The 16,503-nt window shown below is 40.4% G+C and overlaps 2 protein-coding genes across 3 annotated transcripts in view; one reads left to right on the forward strand and one right to left on the reverse strand.

The window, feature by feature from the left end:
- CRMP1 (collapsin response mediator protein 1) overlaps positions 1-4,160 on the forward strand; it is a 50,101-nt gene extending 45,941 nt beyond the window's left edge. For both annotated transcript variants that reach the window (XM_065836528.2, XM_065836529.2), the window contains exons 13-14: positions 1,232-1,397; positions 3,147-4,160. In XM_065836528.2, coding sequence (XP_065692600.1) covers positions 1,232-1,397; positions 3,147-3,238 — 258 coding nt within the window. In that variant the 3' untranslated portion in view covers positions 3,239-4,160. The remainder of the gene's footprint in view (positions 1-1,231; positions 1,398-3,146) is intronic.
- A 4,915-nt stretch (positions 4,161-9,075) lies between these two features.
- Positions 9,076-16,503, reverse strand: part of EVC (EvC ciliary complex subunit 1) — a 49,962-nt gene continuing 42,534 nt past the window's right edge. The window contains exons 17-21 of the mRNA XM_065836527.2: positions 14,875-14,983; positions 12,847-12,973; positions 12,085-12,178; positions 10,783-10,894; positions 9,076-9,763 (exon numbers count right to left, since the gene is read on the reverse strand). Of these exons, the coding sequence (XP_065692599.1) occupies positions 9,682-9,763; positions 10,783-10,894; positions 12,085-12,178; positions 12,847-12,973; positions 14,875-14,983 (524 nt within the window). The 3' untranslated portion in view covers positions 9,076-9,681. The remainder of the gene's footprint in view (positions 9,764-10,782; positions 10,895-12,084; positions 12,179-12,846; positions 12,974-14,874; positions 14,984-16,503) is intronic.

The following is a 16,503-nucleotide window of genomic DNA, read 5'->3' on the forward strand; positions in this document are numbered from 1 at the left end:
GGGTCTGTTCCAACTGAAATGATTCTATGATTCTATGTTTTTGGGAAAGACCTTTGATTTTAGATACTTAAGGAAAGGTCTGCAAAAGGACCAACAAAAGGACATATATTTTTGCTCTTTTAGCTCCCTCTGCTGCCTGCCGAGAGGAAGGGAGAGCAGATTCATGTCTGCATTTCTTTTCCCACTATCAAATTTTACTGATCAGAAATATTTAGAAAAAAACCAGAGATGGTCGTATCAGCCACCATTTGAATATGACACTGCATGACAAAGGAATATAGAAACACATGTCAGACAAGTTGCTGCAAAGCTGTAACTGGCATAGGATAGCAGTATAAATTTATCCCGGAGCGGGGATGGCGGTATAAATTCCTGCCTTTGTGGGTCCCTGCAAGATTGATTAGTTGCTGTGATCGGCAGCTGCTCCCTTCTGGGTATTCGTTTTGGGTCGGCCTGCGAGACAGTGGCTTTTCTGACCCTGATGTCCCTATCACTGAAAGCAAAGAAAATGCATTGATTTCTGTAAGAGCTGGATGAAACCAGGGACTATACAGGGATCAAATCTAGAGACCTCAAACTGAAATGAGAGCTCAAATGACAGATATTCTGTTGACAAATAATGAAAGATGGCTCCCATGCCACAGCCTAGCATACAATTGCTTTTCTAGCTGATGACAAGAAATGGAAACTTTTGAAATTTTAATTTAAAAATTGCCACCACTTTTCAGTGAGTTCTAATGAAGATAATGAGGTATCTGAAAAGGAGGAACAGAAAAAATATGGGTAGGAGATGAAATTGCTCCAATCAGTATAGCAGGTATGAGTCTTGCAACAACCCAAGTGGGATTCAGCAGATGAACCAACACTGCTGAACAGCCTCTGAATGGAGAGAGATGATGTGATGGTGACTGATCTGACTTAAACATCTTAGGTCAGACCTGTAGTTCTTTCGAATCCCATTTCTCCCCATTGACTATGCAAGCTTAATAATTTCTCTCTTATATACATGTGTATATACACGTATATACACGTAAATGGAGGGAGGAAGCTTTATAATTTCCTTTATATATAAAGCAGACTGTAGCTTTGAGGAGAGTATAGGTATGTTTTTAATTCAGCTAATGCAGAATATAGCTCTGTGCTCAGTGCTCTCTGCCTATTGGCAGGAGTATCATTAGGGAGCATTATCAGAGCATTCAGTGTCTGGATTTTTATTCTCCTTTTGATCTAGGTGGGAGGACTGCAAGGAGTCTCCAGAGGAATGTATGATGGACCTGTGTATGAAATCCCAGCTACGCCAAAATATGCAACTCCTGCACCCTCAACTAAATCCTCCCCTGCCAAAAACCAGCCCCCACCAATCAGAAACCTCCATCAATCCAATTTTAGCTTATCAGGTAAGTCAACCTGCCTCCTCAGAAATGTTTTAAAGCCAGGAGTATGGATTATTGGTTATAAATTTGAATTATAATTACTTCTTTAATCAAATATGAAAAGATTATATATATACTCACATACCTGTATATATTTACATAGATATATATATTTACATATATATATGCATGTATATATGTTTTTATACATTCTTTCCCTAGGAATACTTTACAAGTTGCCAAATACTAAAAATGTTTGCAATCTAAATTTTTTTTTCTGTATGCAGTCCTTTAATATTATTTACCTGGCCCATTACAGTTAGCTGAGGACTCTGGTTGGTGTGACTGAGGCCCCTTGGTGGTGTGTACAGCTGATGGGACTTTAGGACTTGCATCTGTTGCAACCCATGTGGCTCAGACATCTCAGATTTCTTTCTTGCTGCACCACCAGAAACTGCTGGACATGGAAACCTCAGCTCTCCTTGTCCATGGTCAGCAACCCATAGGCAGAAGCTATTCATATGGAGATAAGAGGATTTCTTGTCTTCTTTGCTCTTGGTGCCCAAACCATTTTCTGTGGTACGTAAGAAGCAGATTGGAAAATCCTGCTTTGGCATTGTTGGAAATAATTCTTGTCACCTAAAGACAAGTGTGTCAAATCCTTATCCTTCAGAAGTCTAGAGCCCAACTGGTAAATAAGTGGCTCCTTATGATGTTACGAAAGTCAGTGGATTTTCTTCCCTGTGGGAGCTGATGGTAGAGTTTTCCTCCCTGACAGATCTCTAGAAACTAAATGAAACTACCAGAGGAAAGCCCAAGGAGAGCAAATATGTTAAAAACCCTTCTAGTTTGTTGAAGTATATTTTTGCCCATAGACCGGGGGCCATGGTGAGCACATACAGATATGTAAAACTATATAAAGCAAAAGAAGTTATTAGAAATTTGAACTCTAATAATAATAACTGATAAGTGGGGCTTTCATAAGCATCTGAATTGATGGTTTCACAGTTCACTGCTGCATCTGGGTACTACGAAGGCATCTAGTGGTATGAATTAGATACAAATCAGGCAAACACACATTACTGTGTTCTTAAGCAATTATTAGTAAATGGAACCAGAAACTGTGATAGCATTTCAAACGATCCTACACTTTTATGGTAGCCTTACATTGCCTTTAGGAAGCTGAATGTGATCAGACAATATTTATCCTAGCTGAAAGCTTGCTGTCACCTTAAACTTAACCTTTCAAAATTTTAAAATGCAATTTGAAGTGGGTGTGAGTTTACATCGGGTTGGTGTTCCTTTCCGCTTGGGTTTATGATCGCTAACATCAGATTTGCTGTACTGTTGACCCATGGACTCAGTAGGGACAGGTATTCTAAATGAGGCAGGTTTGAAAAATCCACTCGCACATGTATGTTTTTAGGGTTTTGTAACAGTAATATTTTTTGTCAGGGTCTGACCTTGCAAAGGCAACTTAGTCTGTAGGCTGTCATCCCTGCATGGGCTCTTCTTCAGGTCAGTGGAAAACAATTCCCCATGGGGGGTGAGCATCCAAAAATTAATCCTACACTTCTCATGGAAGACAACTGGAGCTAGGCAGAGAAATGTGTTTTGAAAGTCTGTTTAGCATCTCCCGTCAGGGGTCTGGCTCAAGAGAAACCAGTTGATGGTGGTGTGATGGCACACAGCTGGAACAAGATGGGTAAAATCTCAGCACTGCTGGTTTTTTTCCTTTTCATAGCTTTGTTTCCTGATTTTCTGTTGCTGCAGGAGCTCAGATAGATGACAACAACCCACGCCGCACTGGCCATCGCATCGTGGCACCTCCTGGTGGTCGCTCTAATATTACCAGTCTCGGCTGAAAAATAATGATGGACAGAAACACAAGGATGAAGGATCATGGGAATGTCTGTTCCCTTCAACATCTGTGTTATCAGACCCACAGTTTTATTTGGTACTAATGGAAATAAAGAACGAAATGTCTTTTTTTGTTTTTTTTTGTATAGGAAGAGGTGATAATAGTGTGGTGTGTTTGCTTGGAACTACTTGCCTCACAATTGTGCTTTCATGCCATAGTCACCTTAAAGCATGGTGCTTCCATTGCCCCTTTAGTGACTACAGGTTTTAGCTTTGTCTCGTAACTGAATGATGGTTCCTTTGCACCCTTTTGCTGTACTAGAGTAGTTAATGCATGTTACTGAGTTATTTATGCAAGTTGCATCTTGTGAGTGAGTCCCTTTAGAACACGTTGCCAACAATTGACTAGACACAATGCCAAGATTAATGTCCGTATTTGAGAACCACCACCAAAAACACTTATGAAGGAAGAAAATGGCCATTTGAAAGTATGTAGTAGAGTAGTATAGGCAGCTTCTGTTTCATCTTTAATTTATTATAAACCCAAAAAGCACTTCTCTCAGACACAGAAAATCAGCGGGACATGTAATGACAAACGGTCTCTGTAGCACCTGTCTGTTCCCACTCAGTACGTTCCAAGTCTGTGTCCTTCTTGTTTCATTTTAGAGCCATAATTTATACATACCAATGCCATTGCCTCCCCTGCAGGGATTTCTCCACCTGGGCAGTAGTGCTCTACTTCTGCATGAGAACTTTGGTACTTACAGGTAATCCAAGTTGCCGTCGGATTTTTAAAGTTTTTTGTACAAAGTTTTTCCTTTGTAATCACATGCATTTTTACTTACTCTACCGTATCAAGATCTACTAGTCGTGGTTCAATTTCTGAATTCAAAGCTCGTGAAATAAAGGAAATTAATTCATGGGTAAGCGTCTTCCTCTGCTTTCCAGTGCTGTTGCTCAGTGATGGAGAATTTAGAGTGGAGAAGCTCAGGAGAAATTGTCTTTTAGGTTGACATCATGTGCAAGATCACAAGGGTGATAAATGTAGAGATGTCTGCATATGCATACTATAGCATACCATAATCTGTCTTAATTAAATCGACCTCACAGTAAAAATATACTTACCATTTACATTCCAGCTACCTCCATTTTGGCCAAATGAGACCAAAATTATCTTTCTCCCAAGACCTTCAAGACTGCATCTGATTTGCTGAAATGGTAATTGTTTGCAGTCCTCTTCACCTGTAGTAGAGAACCAGTATGCAGTGCTCCAGGTTGACCTAAGCTGTATTTGACTTCATACTGTTTTTCCCTGCTGACTGGACTAGGACAGTGTTATGCATGGCGTGAACAAGACATGCTGCAGTGGATTTGAATTCTCTCTCTTAGTAAGATCCTAAGAAATACTTTTATTCACAAACTATGCAAAGAAACCTTTTCTACCACTTGTTACTTGTCTGACTGATTGTGTTGCAGATGTTGTGGGAGGCATGGGCTATGAACAGGTCAGCAAAATATCTCCCCTTGGCCATGTGGCACTTTTCCTGGTGCAGATCTGTAGTATAGACAAGGGCAAACTCTTGCAGCAGCATGGTGCCAGTACAGTGGTTTTATCTATTTGGGATGCCTGATCACTTTCCTTTCCATGCATCAATAAATTGCATTGGTACATGGCACATAGTGTACTCTAGGTGAGTGTGGGACATAACTGTTTTGGAAAGGGGCCTACCTGAAGCCTGTCACTGAAGCCAGTATGGTATTACCTCCAGCTTGCCTGGGACAGGAAGGGCTTATCTGGAAAACTCCATTTCAGCCAGCTTGGTCTGAAAACCTGGCAGCAGACCTGGTCTGAATAGCAGCTTTTCTTTTTGCTTTGGCTCTGACCTGAACCAGTGAAGAAACACTGCAATTCAGCCTGAAGGGAACTGAACTGATTGCTCCCAAAATAAGAGAAAAACAAAGCTTTTCATGAGCAGCCCCTTCTGCTAAGGACTCAGATTCCAGTTTCCTATTGGCTGGAGACTGTGCTTATCCCGAGGCTTGCTTTCTCACTTCATAGTCCAGGTGCTCCATATGAACTAAAATAACTTGCTTACTTGGTGGTTCAGGATTTTTTTATATTAAGTAAAATAATGCTAGCAGAGAAGGCCGAGGACAACCTGCCCTGGAATAATCCACTGCCTAGCAGGTAAGGCAATCCTGAAATGCCAAGTCTCCATCTCCACTGTCCTGTTCCAACCCATTTGCTATGAGTGTTAGTAGAGCCAGCAACAGTTCAGGTAATCTAACCATGAAAATAGAAATAAAGCTGGCTTGTGAAACTATGTGGCAAATTTGACACAGTGTGAAAATTTTGAAACTGCTGGTTACAATTTCTTCAGTGATTTTCTTGCACGTGTTTGTGCAAGTAGTGATGATTGCTAACCTCCGAGTAAAACTTCTACTCTATCTATGAGGCTTGTCATGCTTGAGGTGACAAGTGATCGTTGTGTAAATAGTATTGACAGATTCCACTTTTCCTACATGCTAAACAACATCCTAAACCAAAGAACCCTTTGCCTACAAGGTAGTAAAGATCCACTGTTGTTAATATGTTTATTTTTGCACGGTGAAATGCCTGTGAATAAACACGTGTGGGTGTTTGTGAGGCACTTCATGGTTCAGTGCTTGTGTGCAAACAAGACTGTGCTTGTCAGGTCACTGTAATGCTGCTATGATTTCTCCCAAAAGAAATACACTAGCATGCTCATGATGTTCATAACTCCCCACAGCCCAGCTGCTGCTCCCATGCCGCTGCTGGGTGTCAGCTTGCAAGAAAATCACGGATCCTGTCCTGAGTCTGGGTCTCTCCTCTACAGACGTGCAGTACCACCTGGATGTGATTTGAACAGGCTGTTTTTGGAGCACAGGTACCTAACGGCATGGTCACCAGGTGGGTGAAGGATGCCTCACTTGGATGGTTACTGTGACACTGTCAGAGAGTGGGGGATGTTTAAACCAAGCAGCACCAAGTAAGTGGTGCTGCTCTTACCATCTGCAGGCCTTTTTCACAGCAATACTCCTGCCCCACATTACTAACCTGTCCTTAAAAAAATAAAAGAGTGACAGTAAATAAAATGTGGATTAGCTGGTGATCCCAAATACATTTGCAGAATAGGAAACTATACTTGACTTTGATCCCTTGTAAGAGCACCAAGCTGGGAGATGTTAAATTTGTGAACTTGTAGGTGGGGAACTGTTAACTACAAGAAGAAAGCAGTGCAAAGCTTTCATGCTTTTTGCATTGTCAAACTTCTAAAAATTTGCAGTAGGGCTGTAACCTTTTAATGCTTGATGTAGTCCTAACAATGTAAAGCTGGCTCTTCCCTTTTGCCAATCTGAGGACTATATTTGTCAATCAAGTGATGTAGAAGAGAAGGCTGGATCCATGGATTGTTTCCTGAGTGATAGTTTTGCATTACAGTTTGTCTCCTATGGAGCAATGCAGTTACATGTTTTGAATTTCAGTGTTTGTAGCAAAGCCTGTTAATTGTGGTGCTAAGACTGTAACAAAACCGACAGCTGTCCCAGCCCTTAAGTGCTTCTCTTTGCAATACACCGATCTTCATCCTTAAGGACTGAAAATGCAGACTGGACCGGGTCAGATGACTGTGTACGCTGGGTTCTAGTAGCCAACACCATAAGCTTAAGGGAGGCCAGAAGAAGGCAGCAGGCATATAATACCTATATTCCTCTGTGTGTCTTCCTCATTTTCAGTGCCTTGTAATTTCTTGAGAATTAGCCGCATCTTTGTACTCCGTAGTGGGCAGTAGATTTTTCTGCCATGAATTTATTTGCCAAGGTGCTTTTGTTCACATGGAAGAAACACAACCGAAAAGCTATTATACTCAAGGATCTCTAGATGTCAGAACAGCTCCCAAAGACTGCTATAGATGCCATGAACTTTTACATTATAAAGCGTTTTGAGCAGTGACTGGCACCTAGGTATCCCTGTTTACGCCATCAGACATCCGCCATGCTGGAGAATGCTCTCAGCTGGCAAAACTGCTTAGCAGTTTATCTCCCAGGGACTTGCAAGCAATCTCCCTGTCTCACAAGCATTTCTACCATTGCTTAAAACACAGGGAAGGTATAAGGACGGTGGCGTTTTGGGGGGAGACAATACACACGCACCAAACATTTCAGTAACTGATAGTAACAAGGCATATTAGAATCATAGATAGATTTAGGTTGGAAGAGGTATAACCTGGAGTACAGCCTCCTACTCAAAGCAGGGCTAGCTCCAAAGTTAGGCTGATCAGGAGCTTGTCCAGCTAAGTGTCAAAACTCCCCAAAGATTTATATTGTGCATCCTCTCTGGATTACTTGCTCCAGCAGTTCACCCATTTCATGGTGAGAATCTTTTCTTCCTGATCAGTAATTGGAACTTCTGTGCTGAAACTTGTGACTGTTGTAATGAGTTGTGCCCAATTGGCTGGTGACAAACTATTTCACAGCATCAAGAAAAATCTCTGTCTCTGTACTGCTCTGTGTTGGCTCAGAAATAAGCAATATCACATGGATTTAAACTGAATAGAGGGGCCAGTCGTAAAGAAAACCCCACTCTGTAATGAGTATGTCAGGAGACAGGAGGGAGATGTTCAGCATCAGGATACAGATATAGGCTATTATTAAAGTTGAATAATGTAACAACATAATATAATATTTGAACAGTGCTTAATGGAAGAGAAACTGTTGTGAGCTTAGTTTGGCCTTTTCTACACTTGTTTCTTGGTCTAATGAAACTCTTGTTCAATATATGCACCACTGTCAGGGGGTGATGTTAAGTAAGTGCCATGACACATACGATACCTGCACAACTTCAAATAAGATGGCAAATCCACGGAGTAACTCAAGGAGACTGAGAAGAAAAGGGGCAGGAGTAGGGGGTGTTCTGTCAGGAAGCTAACGTGAATTTGTGGGAGAAGAGAAGGAGAAGTCGGCACCTTCCCTGGCTCCTTCCCCGGAGCTCCCAGTCTCTCACCGCCACCAGCGAGGGATGAAAACGCCGCTCACTGCCCAGAAGAGGGCACTGCTGCCCTGTTTTTGAGATAATCTGACCCTTTACACGTTTTCTAAGGGACAGAAAAAGGCATTTCAGCCCTGCCTAGCCAATGGAGTCACAGGGTGTCCCGGGAGACCCCCGCTCGGGTGATGATGCCGCATCCTTAACTGTGATCGGTACCGCATGGTTTAAAACAGCATCAATTCTATCAGTAAAAGCTTCCTTTTTGCTATCCATATAGAGTGCACTGCAGAATTAAGATGTTCAGAGGTAAACAGGCTGCAACTGTTTGAAAAAAAGCCCAACAAGCAGCAACATAAATGTCTAGATCAGGAAGGTAGAAACCACAGAGACCAACTGCTGAAATACCAGAATCAAACGCTTGAAGTGCTACAGTTTAGAAAGAAGTACATTTTTACAATAATCAAGTTGAAAGGCCGTTTAACAACCGTGCATAACATGCCTGGCAAAGTTGCTTTTATCTGAGGTAAACTGCATAACTGACGCAAAAAGGTCTGTTCATTTTAAAAAGACAGAAAATTTTCATTTTGTGAAAGCTGTAAGATTGCTTAAGTGGGGCAATTTATTACACAATACAGGTGCTCTGTACAGCCAGTAAGAACTAGCTGTTTTGCATAACAAGAATTCCCATAAGAAGTGTAATGACCATAACCAAGTATGTTGGAAACAAAAGTGTACTGAAGGAAGAAGACTAGAAATGGAAGTATAAAACTCCAAACAGTAAACCAGTTTTGTCTCACTCTTCCTAAAGATAATAATTTGAAATCCGAGACAAAGGCAGAGAAATACCTTTATAAAAATTTTTGTACAAATTTTAAAAAGCATACATTGCTTTTGAAAATATAACAAAAGAGAGATCAAATGTAATCTTTTGACATGCCAATGCCATCTGAACTCTGTTTACGTATTCTTTACACTTACATCTACTTTTGTTAGTCCAAAGCAGCAATCACAAAATATTAAGACCTGATCTATCACATTTAGGGCTCAAAAGCAAATGGTACATCACTATTGTAATGAAACCTAATTCAGATATACTGACCATGGCAACCAGCCTAAGTGTGGATCTGTTCTCCTAGGAGCGCACTTTCCTTAGGTATATTCGTAATCTAAAATTCCCTCTACATTCCCCAAATGACCTGGAAGAGCTTATATTAAAGAGTTCTTTGTTCCTCCTTAACAAAACCAAGTGGGAATGTTCTATTAACAGCTAAAGAAAGTCAGGATTGATTCTTGGTCCATAGCTAAAGAAGATTTCTTGGTTATTATTGATTTCTTCGTTGTTTCTCAGTAAAGCAGCTCAGTAAGTATTTATAGCTGTTGAGATTCCCCAAAAGAATGCTTTGGTACTCTGTGTTCAGACAGCTCAAATAAATGCTTTTACTACCTGTTCCCTCTTTTTTTCAGCATCTTTGAGTTTTCCCTCTGTTCAGTCTCTCCTTCATGTGGACTTTTTAACCTCTCTCTGAAAGAAGCAAACAAGAAAAGTAAAACAAAATTGTAGATTTTTTTTTGTTCAAACGCTACAATTCTCAAACTAATCTAATTTGCTAAGAGAAGAAAGGTGCTTGCTATATAACTTCTGCACTCACTGTTTTCAGCTGCCCCTGTTGAGGCTGCCAAAACAAAGTTGCATAAACATTCCTTTGTTGGGTTCCTGTTCCCCACACACGTATTTCTTGTTGGCTGTGGGAAAGCAGTGTGTGAAAAGGGTTGATGCCATCAGGGAAAGGAGCCATCTCCTGAAGTCAGTCCCAGGCTGAGGTCACTCAGGGGATAAATACTTTTCCCCAAAGGCCTGTGGCTCCTGAGAACCAACTGTTTGCTTTGCTTGTCAACAGGATTTGCTCTGCTCAATATATCAAGCCCCAGTGACCAGCTGGCTGGTTTGATCTGCCCGTAGTAATCAGCTGGCATCTTTCAGGTTTGTAGCCGTTTCTTCTCCTCTAGTTAGCTCCCCAACATACGCCAACTGAAACATCTATCAAGAAAATAATTGTTAGAGCTGCTACCCTCATCAGCCAAAGACTGGCGCTTGTCTTTGTTCCTGAAATAAAGGTGGAAGTTGAAAGCCTAAATACCACAGACCATATTTTGGTTGCTACATGTCAGCCTAGTTCCACTGGATTCACTTGTCTGTGCTGATTTATGTTGTCTGAGACTCAGGTTTTAAAAAAAAAAGAATCCTAATTAAAAGAAATTTGCAAACAGTATTTCTCATTTCACTACCTAAAATCAAAGTTATTTATAAAATGCGTAACAGCACAGTCAAGCAAAGTCAGACTATTTTCCTAAATTAAAAAAAGAATATGGGGGAAAAAAGAAAGGTCAAATACGTGTGAGAAGTAAGTGTTAAGGAAGAAGCTTAGCTAGTGTAGGTGTTACATTTTGTGTTTGTTTGACAAACCTGCTTATCAAGAAGATTTTGTACGGCTTTTTATAAATAGTTTTTCACATGTCCATTTTTTTTAGCCTCTACTGTACCTGCACAAGCCAGAATTCAGCCCAAGGGGCTCTTGAATATTTCCATGAGAATTATCTTTGTCTTCTGATTCTGGTGACTGACAGGTCTTTATTTTCGAGGTTGTTTTTTCCCCTGAATTGCCAAGCGCATGTGGATTAAAAAGAAAGAATCACAGATAGTAAAGCTTGTTTGCTTTTGATTAACCTAAAGCAAAAAAACATACTCTAACGTTAATTTCAGACATATATGTTTTAATTCCAAGGAAATCATTCCACTTTACATTAGCCTAGAATACTTGTTTTTTACTATCAGTTAGTTATCACAGAGCAGACATTGAACTTCCATGCATGCTGAACACTGAAGTATGTTTCCATGAGGTGGAATAGTTGAAAGCCCTACCATATAGTTTTGCAGCAAGAAACTGAAAATGGCTTCTTACTACCAGCAAACAGAAGAAAAGTCACTTCATAAATTTATGTGATTTGAATCAGAACAATCTGACATTAAAAAGTCACTGTTTTAGGGTCCTGAGCTATGCTTCCACATGTGTCATTGTGCATACCAGGACAAACAGCTTTGAACACTTGGGAAATAACCAACTGGGCAGAGAGATTTCAAAATTGTCCAGCTGAGTGAGCTGCTTTTCCCTTTCAGGTATCTGTCTCACCATTTAGCATTTTTCAAATGTAATGCCATGTGTTTCATTCTGATAAATGACAGAAGAATTGCATGGTTCAAAGGATGAGAATTTGCGTGCTCCACCCCAAATATAGATCAGGGAACACAACTACTATTCTAACCATTGGTCCCTAAGTGTCTCTTGAATAATGAATTAGTCTAACTTGCTAAAACTGCAGTAAATTCATGTAAATATTTCAAATTCCTGTTTCAGTAAGGTTTTACTTCTGAGCACGTGTGTCGGAAGGACAATTCTTCCATTCTACCAAGAGAATGAAAACTGGATGATCCGGCTCTACTGTGCTCTCAAAGACTTAGTGATCAAGATGAACAGAGTCCTTTTTAAAGAATACAATAAAGACGTGAAATATAATTCTCGTTTGAGTAAGGTGAAGACCTCAGCAGATACAATATGATCTATTAGCTAAAGGACTGCTCTTGGAGTGAGGAACAGTGACGCTTATATGTGGCTCTGCTACTGGCAAGCTGGATGACCTTGGAAGGTTGCCTTACTTTTCCATATCCCAATTAGGGAAATGGCACTGACGAAAAAGCTCTCCTAAATCTCTCTTGTGTTACATCGCAAAATACACATTGATACATAGGATTACGTGGTTTTTAAAACAATCCAAGGTTGCACCAACCTGCTGGTTTGCTCCTTTTTGAAGGCTTCTTCTTCACAGGCACTGGAACTCGGGCCAGTGCAGCCAACTCGCTCATGAAGTCCTGCTCAGCTTCCTGCACATAAGGATGAACCAGACATCAGTTAACACAACACAGCTTGATTCTGGGTTGTGTTATTCTACATGTGGCATGACAAAAAGGTGTATGTCACTGCAGAAACACAGGAAACAATATGGCTAGCATCACTGATGTTCTTCCTACCAAAGACTAACTTGGTGAGAATCACTCTAGCTTGTTGTTAACAGCACTTGACAGAAACAGGCTGACAGCGTGCATGTGAAGGGGAGCAGGAGATCTGATGTGAAACGTGGCTAGTCGCGTCTACACTGTGTTTAGGCCTGATCCCTGTTCTCGTTGCTGTGAACTCAAGCACACTGATGTACCACCAGAGAGGTTGAGTACTTTCCATCTGATTAGGTAGAGATATTCAAGTAACCAAAAAATGAGTCTGTGCTTGCAACAGACACAATACAGAGCTGTCAATAAGCACAACACAGAATGTAACACCTCTGCCAAGTCCCTGGTTCTCTTTGTAGGAAACAGTTTCAAACTGTTAACTGTCTGTATGTGTCACGGGGTTTTGAGCTATAGCTTCAATGGTGAAGGCAGTGGTGAATGCTTCCACTAATTTCAACTAAGGGGCAGCTAAGAGACCTTTATAACCTGTCTGATGTTCTCCTATGGACTGCTTCAGATCCCTGAGCCATTTAACCCTCATCTACCTTTAGCAGATTCTCCAGCTCAGCTTCAAGGTGATGCAGTCCCAGCAGCTTTTGTTTCAGAGACTCCAGACGAATTTGCTGCTGCAGTTCAAACTGAGACAAAACCTTCTCTTGCTGCAGCACCATCCTGGTAAAGAGAAATTTAAAAGTACCGACGTTGTTCAGATCAAGGGAGGAATACAATTCTGGTATATTCACAAGATTTTGCAGAGAGAAAGACTTATCAACAGTATCAGCCCATCCAGCTTCTCCTGGGACCAACGATTTTGCAGCAGATTTTACTTTGATTTACTTAATAACCTGCTTGGGTTCTCCATGGAATACAAGCTTCTTTCAGAGGCAGAAACTGCAGCAGGAGTTTGGGTTGTCCATGCTTGGACTTTGGGACTTGGAGTTCAGCTCTAATGTTGAAGTTTGCTTTCAAAACCATTGTACATCTCTAAAGTCAGCTTTACTGTCTTCTTGCCAAAGAGACAAGATGTTAGAGGATCAGGTGTGAGGATAAGGGATTAAGAATTAGGCTTTTCATTCAGGGCTCTTCAGTACGAGGCTGAGACTGAGCCAGAAATGTATTAAGTCAAAACTTGCCAACTGGGAGCATTGCCAACTACATTCTTCACTAGTTTTATTTTGCTGGTTAAAGATTAATGTTAGTACAGTAGAACCTGGATGGCTGCAATTTTGCTGAATCTATATTTCTCCTCTTCTCTTCTCTTGCCTGATCTACCTTGAAGCAACACTGTCAATCACCCAATCATTCCTCAGGGAGGTGATAACACAAATGGTTTCTGACAACTACACATAATGAAGTTGCTATTGTAATGGTCAATGCTTACAGAAGGTTAACTTTCAAATTGCTTTTTGAACTCACACTCATAACCTTGCACCAAGAGCAAGAGGAAATAAAAGAATCTATTTTGAGTTTAATGAAAGTTAGAAATATTAATGGAAATTTTGTCATTAATTTACACAGGACTGGGATATCACCATGAAAGAAATCATAATGGCAGTAGGAAAAGCAGTTTGATTACTAATGGTTATGAGACCAGCTCAGATACTGAATAGTTACATCCTTGAATGCCATATTCCTGCTTGCATTATGGCTAATTTGATGGTATTTTGGTTTAAGACACTAGAAGAGATTATGGGAGAAAAACTGAGACAAGAGCTAGAAGTTAATTTATATGTCAGAATAAATTATAAACTTGATAATGAATAGCTAACAGATCCTTTATGAAGCCTTTTGTTACACAAATCCATTTCTATACTGATTCAAACAAGGATGAGAAACAGAAAGTGGGCAATGATTTCCTTCAACTTAGAAGTAACAGGATGTCTAAAAAAAGAATTAACCTCTTTAAAATGTCAAAACTGTAGATGCTATGTTGTCCTGGGTAATAAATCAAGAGTAAAGATATAAAATGATTACAAAAACGTATCCTGTGCATGCAAAGCTGTACAGCTTTTAATGACAACTTGTTGCTTTGTAATTGCAGTGCTCTTTGTCTGGACTCCAAGTTTTGTAAAATCACTAATGAATTAGATAAGAATTTCATTTAATTAACATTTGAGGGATTCCACTCTAAATTTAGTGCAAGTAATCTTGATTGTCCAAGGCATTCACTGAAATCATAGTATATGGCTACTCAACAGCAAACTAACAAACACGTTTTATGTTAAAAGGAGAAAAGATGGAACAGAATGAATTAGAAGGCATTGGTTCCCATCCCGTATTGATGTTATATTTCTTTTAAAATTTGGCATATGTTTTGGCATTGGTTTTCAGTCTCTTTTCCAACTGTCTATGTATAGTTCTTCAGTCTGTAATTAATGAGCATCAGTTTATTTAATAAGAAAGTAATTTTCTGAGATCAAAGAGCAGACATAATTTGGCAACAGATACTTCCTTTCCATCAAAGACAAATATAAAATGCAAAACCAAGTAATTTATTCAGCTGGACATTTATGTAGATCTGCAAACACTCACAACATTTGAATAGAGCCAGCAGCGCTGCTGCCTGCTCTTACCTTTGATGGACTGTGGATGATACGTTCAGGAGGCCTTTGGTCTGCTTTTCTTTCAATGCCAGTTCATTCTCTTGTTTCTTCCTAGGTCTGTTCCTTTCACCTCTTTCTGCTGAAATAAGGTTTTTGTAAAATCTTCTGCTCAAAATTACAAACTCTGAGTTGTGGTAACCTTAGAATTTACGTTTCGCATCAGCACAAATTATTCCCTGTTCTAGGTAGTCTTTCCAAAGTTACTGCTTAGGGATATCAAATACTTCTTACTCTTGCTCTGCCATTGTGATCTGTTGATGGACAATAGTCTATGCATCATTTATCTGAGATGGTAATGTCACTGAATTCCTATTCTTACCTACTTCTCCCACCAGACTAAATGATTAACATGGAATTCAAAGCAGAAACTTTGTGAAAAGACCTTGATGCCTTAAGCCAGAAATGTAAATGAAAAATGCAATATAAAGAAAACCTCTGCTCGGAGGCTATGTAGTCCTGGGAATGCAGGACTGATGTCAAAGTATTCTGGTACTTTTGTGTATTCTCACACTCTGCAAGTAACTTGGCATTTATCTGCTGACCAGACTCCTGGCTCTTGCCCTTGAAGTCCTGCCTGGCAGCAAGGCTTGGGGCACGTCAGACAGGTAGGTCCGGTTTCCCTGCACCACTTTTAAATAAAACACAGAAGGAGGGAGACAGATGGGTATGTAACAGATGAGGGTGCATAACATTATTTTGGGGAGCATCTGACCTTTTCCAAAGGCTCAGAGAGGCTGGCAGGCACCTGCCCTACCAACAGCACCATCAAGAAGCAGTTATTGGCTGAGCTTTATGCTGGGCTGAGCTGGCTAGGAGAGGGGAGATATTCTCCACCTTTTTTTTCCTGTGGCTGTGCCAGACAGACCGTAAATTCAGATTTACTAGGCAAAGGGATACCTAAAGAAGCAAAATCCTCTAGCCTAACATTAAACTCAGTCACTGGGAGAGAGAAGCCCAGCATTATGCTCCTTACTCCCATTTAGTTATCACTGAATGAAGTACATAAGAAATTTCTTATGTGGCCATTCTAACCTCAGGGCTATGCCATAGTAGGTCGCTCCACCGCCAACACTGTTTTTTCTGTCTTGTGTTTTAGAGAGAAAAGTTATAAGAGCATTTGATGAGGATCACACTCTCAGCGTGGCCATCATGCCTGGCGATCACCTTACAAAGCAGGCTCTACAGCAAAGGAAGAAAGACGGATGTTCTGCCTCCTGGCTGAGCTTGAATGGAAAGCAGTTGGCTGCCTAGCAGGGCCAGAGCAGACATCAGGCTGTTAAGAATCATGGAGATAAATTTAAGTGTTTCTGGGGCTGGTACAGCAGCTGAAATGAAAAAGGAGTGGAGTTCTGCATCACAAATTTGGACGTAGCTTAAAGACAGACTTGCATGTACTAAAACATGTAAGTCACTCATTAAATGGTAATCCCCACTCCTAATGTAAAAAGCACCAACAAAGCTCAAGTAGTTATCTGTTGATTCTGAAAATCTCACCTGGGCTGCAGCACACACGTATAGGTTTGCAATATTTTTTCACAGTACCATTTAATTTGATCTGTGAATTTCAGTTAGATTTCTCTCTGGACACCCAAATCTAAA

This window comes from Patagioenas fasciata, chromosome 4 (genome assembly GCF_037038585.1).
Source record: "Patagioenas fasciata isolate bPatFas1 chromosome 4, bPatFas1.hap1, whole genome shotgun sequence".
NCBI classification, from domain to species: domain Eukaryota; kingdom Metazoa; phylum Chordata; class Aves; order Columbiformes; family Columbidae; genus Patagioenas; species Patagioenas fasciata.